At 39.5% G+C, this 9,860-nt stretch overlaps 1 protein-coding gene across 1 annotated transcript; it reads left to right on the plus strand.

Annotated features, from left to right (window-relative positions):
* The first annotated feature begins 1,074 nt into the window (after positions 1-1,074).
* On the plus strand, positions 1,075-6,879 carry trnt1 (tRNA nucleotidyl transferase 1). Its single transcript, XM_033036740.1, has 7 exons — positions 1,075-1,232; positions 1,745-1,938; positions 2,617-2,755; positions 3,051-3,177; positions 5,290-5,483; positions 5,597-5,850; positions 6,426-6,879. Exons 1-7 carry the CDS (start codon positions 1,106-1,108, stop codon positions 6,672-6,674), a joined length of 1,284 nt encoding a protein of 427 aa, XP_032892631.1. The 5' UTR covers positions 1,075-1,105; the 3' UTR covers positions 6,675-6,879.
* The last annotated feature ends 2,981 nt before the right edge of the window (positions 6,880-9,860 follow it).

Here is a 9,860-nt window from a genome sequence, read left to right on the forward strand (position 1 = left end):
CGCTAGAACAGGGGTTCCCAGCCTTTTTCTTCCCGTTTATCCCTGGCAACTTTAATAGCATATAGCAATGTTATTTCACTTATTTATGAACAATTAATGATGAACAGATACCAGTATACCAGAACCAAACACAGTCAGTCAACGAGAAAAAATATGTACAAATCCAGAATCAACAAATTTACCCTCTAGGGGGGAATTTACCCCAGGTTGGGAACCCTTGCGCTAGAACCCAACAGAGCCCTGGCATTGGCTGCAACAAACTTCAGCGAATCCCTCAGCACATACTCCAACAGTCTGCAGCGGACCAGTCGGCAATATTCTCTGACGGACATCTTGCTCTGCTGGGAGATCGATAAGGTTCGAGCAGATCAAACAGCATCTTTCACCAAGTTGATGACCTTCCAGCACTTGACGTCCTTCTCCGAATGTGTGCCCAGGAACAGTCCGTAAATTAGAGACATACGGTCATAAGTGATAGGAGTAGAATTAGGCCATCGGCACATCAAGTCTACTCCGCCATTCAATCATGGCTGATCTATCTCTCACTCCGAACCCCATTCTTCTGCCTTCTCCCCATAACGTCTGACACTGTACTAATCTAGAGTCCTCCGTAAGGGAGCTGTCTGCGATAAACTGTGGCAAGGGTCCTTGCATCATTCTCCGCACGTGCTAACCAGATAGTGCGGGACATGTGGCGCAGGCGTGGTTACGGGGAGCCGGCCCTTACCGAACATATGGTTCCCCTGGGGCATGTGCAGGTTGACCAACAGGGCCATATACAGATCACATGATCTGGGCTGGCCCGCCCTCAGGAGTGGCCACGCCTTTGTGTTGATCACGTGATCCAGGGCAGACCTGCCTACAGGAAAGGCCGTGCCCAGTTGCCTGCCACGTGACCCCGGCGCCGCTCCAGCGGTGGTCACGTGACCCTGCAGGCGGACCTCCGGGGCTAGCCACGCCCCCTTGGCCCCGGGCTGGCGCCGCTCTCGGGCCGTGGTCACGACCAAAGATCCTATAGCTCCGCTATAAGATCTTTGGTCACGACCCTTTTCCGATCACGTGTTCCCTCCCTGGCCGGGGTGGTGCGCAGGCGCAGCGCCGAGTGATGTGGAGGCGGACATTACGTGTCGCCACTGCAGCCTGGGCTCGGAGCCGGGGCCTGTTCACCATGCAGCAGATCGACACGCTGCACTTCCACACCCTCTTCACCGACGGCCTCAAGTGTATTGCAGGTGAGGTCGGGGCGAAAGCGAAGGTTAGGGACAGGCGCCGCCATCTCGGGGACCTCGGGCCTCGGGTCCATGGTCCTTCCACTCTTTCCCTTTGCCCTGTTTCCTTCCCCTCTCCCCGCACCTCCTCCATTTGCAGCAGGGTCAGCAATGCCCGATGAGTGTCCGAGCAGCCCCTTCTGTGCTCCACTCCCGGCAGAAGCGGACTAAAATAAAGCATGTTGTTTGTAATAATCCCTCCTTGCTGCTTATTTTTTTTGCAATGATTCCCCCTGCCCCTCTCACTCTTCACTGCCACTTTTTCCTGGCATTTATTTTGCAATAGTTTCACCTGTCCTCCCACCCTTTATTGCTGCTTATTCCTAGCATGTTTTTTTGCAATAATTCCCCCTGCCCCGCTCACCCTTCACTGTTGCTTATTCGTGGCATATGTTTTGCTATGATTTCCCCTGCCCTTGCATCCTTCAGTTGCACTTCACGGGATAACCGGCATTGCACTTTCCCCACTTTCTCAGAATTGTTCGATAAAAACAACCACGAGTTGAGGATAGCAGGCGGTGCTGTGAGGGACTTGCTAAGCGGGAAGCAGCCAGAAGATGTGGACTTCGCCACCATCGCCACCCCTGACCTCATGAAAGAGTTGTTCCAGACTGCGGGCATTCGGATGATCAACAACAAAGGGGAGAAGCATGGCACCATTACTGCAAGGGTAGGTCTAAACTACCACTCGGTTCTCTCGTGGAACACAGTGTTATTTTTGTATTGAGATCGCAAGGATTGCTGTCAAATCTCACCTCTGGCCTTTGGTGTGAAAATATTAAATACGTTTTAGAAATATACTTGCTGGAAAAGCACTATAAACCCGTTTAAATAATTAGTATATATATTCTTTCAAAGTAAATTAATAATACTGATGACCAACTGTGGTTGGACAATTGGCTAAAACTGGATCAGATTAATATGTTGACCTTTCCCCACATTAAAGTATGAAATTCAGATGTATTTGCAGATCTCTCACTGGATTTGAATGAACGAATAGTTATTCAATTTCCATTGTACACTTGATGTCAACGAGATATAAAGGGTTTTACAAATATTTTATAGGGAAGTTTTATACCATGGAATTCTTAATACCTTTCCTCTCTGAACTTGATTTGAAATGTACAGTTCCATGTCTGAATCATAAGGAAAACTGTCCAAATGTACATAAAATCATAATTATTTTAAAACGGAAACGTATTAAAGTATGCCTGATGTGACAGATTCTTGTAGTCCTGTCATATGAAGTTTCAGCCATTTAAATTAGTTGTAACATGAATAAATCAAAATTAAGTCATTTGGAGTTTGTGATTAATTTTAATGTACCTTTTTAAAATTTCTGACATAGGTGCATAATCAGAACTTTGAGATTACTACATTGCGAATTGACGTTGCAACAGATGGAAGGCACGCTGAAGTACAATTCACAACAGATTGGCAGACAGATGCTGAACGCAGAGACCTTACCATCAACTCAATGTTTTTAGGTATTCAAGTTTAGGCTGCATCCTCCATTGACCTGTTATATTAGTGTTTCCATTCTACCAATGAGCCTTAAAAAAAAAAATCCTCAATGTAATTTATGATGAATGAATGAATGAATGAATGAATACGTTTATTGTCATTGCACAATACTGTGCAACGAAATTCCATTACATCTCCTCCGGTTAAAAAAATACAAACACGACAACCATTGACACATATGTACACTTATTAGTAAAAATAAAAAGGTATTTTAAAAGATGTATTGAAACAGATTTTAAGTTTTCATTTGTTTCTCAGGCCTTGATGGTACTTTGTATGATTATTTCAATGGCTACGAGGATCTGAAAAACAAGAAAGTTCGATTTGTAGGTGATCCGTCACAGAGGATACAAGAAGATTATTTGAGAATAATGCGATATTTTAGGTTGGTGTAATTTTCTTTCATTAACATCAAATTAAAAGTGAATCAATTAAAAAACATCTTGCATTGGGTTGGAGCAAGTCTTGGATTTTCACGGACATCATAGTTGTCGGATGACCTAAAGGAACTTGTTTTCCTTCAACTACAAATAATGAGCAGGGAACAGGAGAATAGCACGTCTACATAGAAGCAAAATAGTAATCACTTGTAAAGTTTAAAAATCATTCCAATCCAAATATTCTTACATGGTAAAATTATATTAAAAAGAGATTGTGAAGACATAAGAGACTGCAAATGCTGGAATCTCGAGCAAAAACAAAGCTCTTGGGAAACGCAGTGGGTCATGGAGCCTGTGTGGAAGGAAATGGACAGTCAGTGCTTGGGGTCAGGTCAGGTTAAGATATCGGTCCCACTGAATTCCTCCAGATAGTTATTTTGAATCCTGAAATCTATTGCAGAAGTTTGGGGATAACTATAAATAGATTTGCGTTATGCATGGCTATTTACATGCTTCTGAGCTCCTGATTTGGTTTCATTATTTGCGAAATATAAAATTGCCTGGAATAGAGTATCAGTGTGTTTAGTCATGCAAGGTGAATTTTGTATTCAGTTGATTTGTTTTGCATATGGGTGAAGTATGGATTAGCCAGACTGAAGAAAGCTGCATTGGGTAATTTTGTACCGTTGAGAAAGTACATTTTATATAATGTTCGAAATAGTAACTAAAATTTTGATGTCACAGTATGTTTAGAATAAAGTTAATAAACTATTGTTTCATTACACATGATCTCAAGTGCTTTTCCATTGTATATTTATTAAACTCATCGCCAAAGCACTTTATAAGTTCATATTTTTCCGTGTACTCGGGATGTATTGAGATAATTGCACGCTAATGGTACCACAGCAAAATGTTGATGTCCACATAATTTGCATTGTTCAGTCACTCCTTCAGAATACAGTTGTCCAATATAATCAGGGAGAAGGTTCAGAATATGTTATTTCTGTTGGAGAAGGACTCTACATTTGTGGGTTCCCTCTGTGCCATCAGGTTGAAACCATAAACATATTTAAATAAATTATATTTTAATAATTATCATCCTCCTGGTCGTGTTTTAGGGCCTGCGGGCAACAGGTTTTGACCCCGGCTGCCTTTAATCCCTGTACTTTATTTTCACCCATATCATGAACTAAATTCGTGTACGTGTATGTGCTTTCACCCAGATCCACATCCACTGGTGCAGGAGATCTGACTCCCATGCTGAACTTGTGCTGATTTCCTGCATTTTTGATGCTGGCATGATTGTAAGTGAGACCACCACCAACAAATCAATATATAAAATCTTTTTTTTTTTTTTTTTTTAAATGATGTTATAGTTCTGACAAAATTTCAATTACAATTAATAGTCAGGGCTTCTTGTCGATCTATGCATGGCTGCTTCCCCCCATGCTTATTACCCTGTCACACCCCCCCTCAAAAAAAAACTATACAGAACACAAATATTGGTCCAAGTGTTTTACCTGATCCTTCATGTGCCAGCATATTTAACAAATCTTTCCCTTTATGTGGGATAATTCCATTTTTTGAGATACTTGGGTAATTATTCTAATTGAGTAGTTTCATTGTTTTGCTATGGTAACTTAAGAGAGCAAGGATAAGAAAACCATTGACCAAAGTTTCTTAGCATATTCATTCAAGTTAGCGATTATCTGAACAATTTTGTTAACTAGTTATCTTTGGAGTGCCAAATATCAATGTTAATTTTCTAACAAATGAGAAATCTGACACTTGACCATTTATAATCCACTAATTATGAGTTACTTCAGCATTTTATTTCTACATTATGATCACAAATCTCTTCTCCAATGTGTTTCAGTTATTTAAATTCTCTTGACAGTGAACAGGTTCTGGTAAACTGAGGGATCCCGAGAATGTAGAGCCCTACCCTAGAAACCAGTTTAAGCTTACCCTTCTCTGCAGTCAAGCCAAATAACTTGAGGCATTCAGGCCCACTGGGGAGTGGCAAGACTACTGATACCATATAGTGTGATGTAGATAATTGCTATGATTCTGAAATAAAAATTGGTTCATTGGCCTGATAACTTAATATCTTTTAGGTTTTATGGCAAGATTGCCAAAGAATTGGGAGACCACGATCCCAAGACGTTGAAGTCGATCAAACAGCATGCAAAAGGCATGGCTGGAATTTCTGGTGAAAGAATCTGGTTTGAGCTGAAAAAAACCCTAGTTGGAAACCATGTTGCTCACCTTGTCGGTCTAATGTATGAACTGGATATAGCTCAGTACATAGGTAGGCATATAAATCTGCATATTTTCATTTGAGTCAATCATCAATTCATGTTATGCACTATGCATAATTTTTGTATTGAATTATTAATGTTTTCAAACCTCAATCTTTTGCAGGATTGCCAGTCATTGAAGGCAATCTGGAAGAACTAAACAGGGTGTGCAAAAATGTGGAACATCACTCTCCGAAACCTATGACTGCTCTGGCAGCACTTTTTCGAATACAAGACGATGTTCTACGACTTGACTTGAGGCTAAAAATTTCAAAAGAGGAAAAGCAACTTGGCTTGTTCCTAGTTAAGTATCGAAGAGACTTAATAAAGGCCGATGGTCCAGATCCGCTGAGACCCTACAGAGATTTTGTTATAGATGTAAGTAATACATGAGTTAAATGAAAAAGAAATGGGAGAATTGCAATCTGGAACTTTGGATATGTGTAAACCAATTCCGTATAAGGAGACGTTGATGAAAATGATAATGTGGTATTTAGCCGTTTTTTAAAAATGGCAAATTCGTTCTCATATGCACCATTTACAGTTTATACTACTTTAAGCAGGTGACAATGGGATCATGAACACAATATTCAGGCTGGATTAATAACATGCAGTGTGAAATTTTGGTTTGAATTGAGCATTATGATACTCCATTTGATCAACAGATAATTGAGCATTTGATCAACAGATAATTGATCAATAATCATCCAATAGCCATCTGCTAGGTGTTGAGAGGTCCGGTTTTACCATAAATGCTTTTATTTTATTTTTTAGCTAAGATGTTAAAATCATGGAACATTATGAATCTCTGCCCATCTTTCCCCTAGTCTACAACTTAGTTCAATTATTAATTACTGTTACACAGTGGGCTGCTGAAGAGTTGTTGTTTTTTGTACTGTGGGTGTATTTAAAATGTAAGTGGGTTTGATTTCAGTTTTCTGCTCAATTTTCAGTCCAGAGAACCGGAAATGCAAAGCAAAGTGTGCGAATTACTGAAGTACCAAGGAGAGGAGAAGTTACTGAAGGAAATGGAGCAGTGGTCCATACCACGCTTTCCTGTTAGTGGCCATGATCTGCGAAGAATAGGAATAATTTCTGGAAAGGAAATTGGAACAATGCTACAGGAACTTAGGGATACGTGGAAAAAAAGTGGTTACCTGATGGATAAGGAAGAACTACTAAGTATTGTAAAAAGTCCTTAAACAGCTGTCCTAGACATTCAGGCATTGAAAACTTTTTTTTCGCTCAGTTTATGTCGAACATTGGTTACCATCAACCAGTCTCTAATTTATATATGTGTGTATATATGCTTATTTCATTGTAAATTCAGTTTTGCGTTGCTTTCACAATGACCACTAATTTACACGCATGTACATTCTAAGTAACATTTTGACTCAAAATTGGATGGATTTAGATAGATTAGATTAGATATAATTTATTGCCACAGCCAGGCTGGTGGAAATTTGGGTTGTCTGCAGCGATACAATAATAAAGAACACACAACCACAATAAAACTGTAACACAGTTAACACAAGCATTTAAGTGCAGATGATAGTTTTGTTCCAATCTATTTGCACGTTCAAAGTTTGAAGTTTGAGTTGCTAAATATAATTGGCATTGTGCGAGATGATGTGCTGTTAAGGACTGGATCGTAACTTGGTTATATAAATTGAGTTCATGTTCACCTACATCATGGTCTGGTTTGAATAATTTTAGTATCGAAGGACACTTAAAGAATTAAAAATCATGAAAACATTTTTCTGTTTTGCCTTTTAAGATTATGGTTGTAGTGTTATTAATCTACTTGATCTTTTAACTTTTTTGTGATGAATCTCAATTTTGCGATCCAAAGCTCTTAAGATCAGCGTCATTGCAGTGAATAGAAAAGGTATGAATGCAAGAAAAATAAGATAGCCATGGAATGCTGCCTTTAAAATAGTATTTTTGAGAGAATCCCAAAGTTTGTTTTGTTTGTTGGAAATGCAGGCTATTTCTCAAGTAGTTGGCAGTTTGAAAAGATGGCAGGTTAGTATTGATCACCTATTTATTCCAATGAGGCCATCTCCACAGGTTTAATTGGGCAGTCCAAGCACTCAATTTGGTAGATTCTTCAGTCCTTTACATCTTTAAAAATGGTAGAGTTTTATGCAAGATGTGGTGCGCCAGAAGTTGCAGGGAAACATGATAGAAATATATAAATGAGAGGCATAGGGTAGTCAAACTTTTGATGGATGAAAAAAATAGCTTTAAGGTGAGAGTGGAAATTTAAAAGAGAAAATGTCTTCATATTCCTTTACCATAAATTCATGAGATTATAAGAGCAAAATTAGGCTGTTTGGCCCATTGTGTCTGCTCTGTTATTCAATCATGGCTGACCTATTTTCCCCCATTCTCCTACCCATAACCTTTGACACCCTTATTAATCAATCTCCACTTTAAAAATACCCAATTGACGACCTCCACAGCCACCTGTGGCAATGAATTCCACAGATTCACCAGTTTTTCAACAAATGCCATGAATCCAGCTGCTTTTTAAAACACTTTAGAACAACCTCGCTTAAAAAAAATATTCAATATATCCGAGTTGTGAGCTAGTGAAGTTTTTATAAAAGAGCTGTTACTTTTCTAATTGTACCAAATGCAGTGTTTGGTTCACATCCCTTTTTAGAAATATGAAAATTACTTAAAAAAAAATATCTGTACGATAATTGACCTATCACACTCACAGTAGATAGAAAGTATAGATCTGAAGGTTTGAATTGTCCCTGTAGGAACTGGCTTACTTGTAATATAGCTCTAAACAGGGCAAAACACACAATGTGCTTAATTAATTAATCTGGTGACCAATTGTGAACAAACTATGGGCTTTAGGGTACGCAGGCCTGTTCGTGTGCCGTACTGGCTTCCATTTGTTTGAATGCAGTCATTAACCTTCATTAAAAAGTGTTATTTTACTTTTATAATTTAAGGGTTTATATTTAAACTTTTCCAGTTTCTGATTGTTATTTAGTAACGGGAAGTTGCTTGACGCACTGGAAGGCTGTCTGAGATGGCTTTTGTTTTTCCCACATGTGGCACGAATCTGTTTCGTAAAATTGTGGCGTCAGAAATAGATAGGTGTGATTATAGAATGACTATAAGGCTGGTCATATCTATCAGGCTATAACGTATGCATTTCAAGGTTCCTATAAAGATGCCTTGAATACCTTTACAATTTGTAAATTGCTTCTCAACCTACAGGACAAATGACCATTTGATGTTCAGAGAAAGGTGAATCAGCCTGCTGATGTCAGATTGGAACTCTAGATGCAACCACAAAATTACTTGGAAATGTATTTCTTGGTTTGAGATGGTTCCATCCAGAAAGAGGAGCAATACTGTAAACATACTAAAAAAAATAACGAACTGAAAATTCCACAACCATGCTTAGATTTAATAGAGAAAATAATTATTTAGCAGTACCAGTTTTGAGCATTCACATTTCATTATTGTTCCCACCACTGAAATGCAATTGAATTCCAATTCTATGAAGATTCACTGCAGCTTCAAAATTACCCTTATTCTCGTTGATAAATATCACTGTTAGCTCAGGCATGAGACAGGAAAAAACTGAAATGAGATGGGGGTGTTGCTCTCTGGTAGGGTCCCTTTTATGCAGATTGTTTTTAATAATTGTACCTTGAAATTGGTACCGTAACACATTTTGCTTGTCACTTCTTAATTTACACAGACAATTTGTGATCATACCTTACAAAATAACGCATTTTACCTGATTGAATCAGGTTAAAAAAAAAAACATTGTAGTGTCTGACATACACTCACACTGCATTCAAGAGTCTAACTCTACTGCCCACCCCAACGTATGCGTAGGGGACAGGAAAACCACTATGCCTGTGCGGAGCTGAGCTCTAGCCATAGAGATGTGCATGCAAAGACTGCCGGCGTACACGGTTTCCGCTAAAATCGACTCGGCAGACTTTCGTGCACTCAACGAGGTGCACTGTCTCGTGGAAAGATTCAAGATTCCATTTAATTGTCACATGTACTAATTGAGGTACAATGAAATTTGAGTTACCATACAAAGTAAAAATACGCACAGTATTTAACAAACATTCACCACAGTGGAATCAACATTCCTCACTGTGATGGAAGGCAATAAAGTTCAGTCATCTTCCTCCTTTGTTCACCCGTGGTTGGGTCCGCTGTTCAAGCCCTCTCGTCGAGATGCTCCTGCGTCGGCCGCTGCTTCATAGAAACATAGAAAATAGGTGCAGGAGTAGGTCCTTCGAGCCTGCACCGCCATTCAATATGATCATGGCTGATCATCCAACTCAGGGTGTTACAACTCAGGAGTTCATGGTGTTAAAGTCCACAAGCCCTGCAGTCGG

Source organism: Amblyraja radiata, chromosome 18 (genome assembly GCF_010909765.2).
Source record: "Amblyraja radiata isolate CabotCenter1 chromosome 18, sAmbRad1.1.pri, whole genome shotgun sequence".
NCBI classification, from domain to species: domain Eukaryota; kingdom Metazoa; phylum Chordata; class Chondrichthyes; order Rajiformes; family Rajidae; genus Amblyraja; species Amblyraja radiata.

What these genes read in the sequence shown, in the direction of transcription:
- trnt1 (XM_033036740.1), top strand. Translation starts at nt 1,106, where the DNA reads ATGTGGAGGCGGACATTACGTGTCGCCACTGCAGCCTGGGCTCGGAGC. An exon ending in AGAATAATGCGATATTTTAG is followed by an intron (nt 3,178 to 5,289) that starts GTTGGTGTAATT and finishes AATATCTTTTAG; the next exon opens with GTTTTATGGCAAGATTGCCA. An exon ending in GGATATAGCTCAGTACATAG is followed by an intron (nt 5,484 to 5,596) that starts GTAGGCATATAA and finishes AATCTTTTGCAG; the next exon opens with GATTGCCAGTCATTGAAGGC.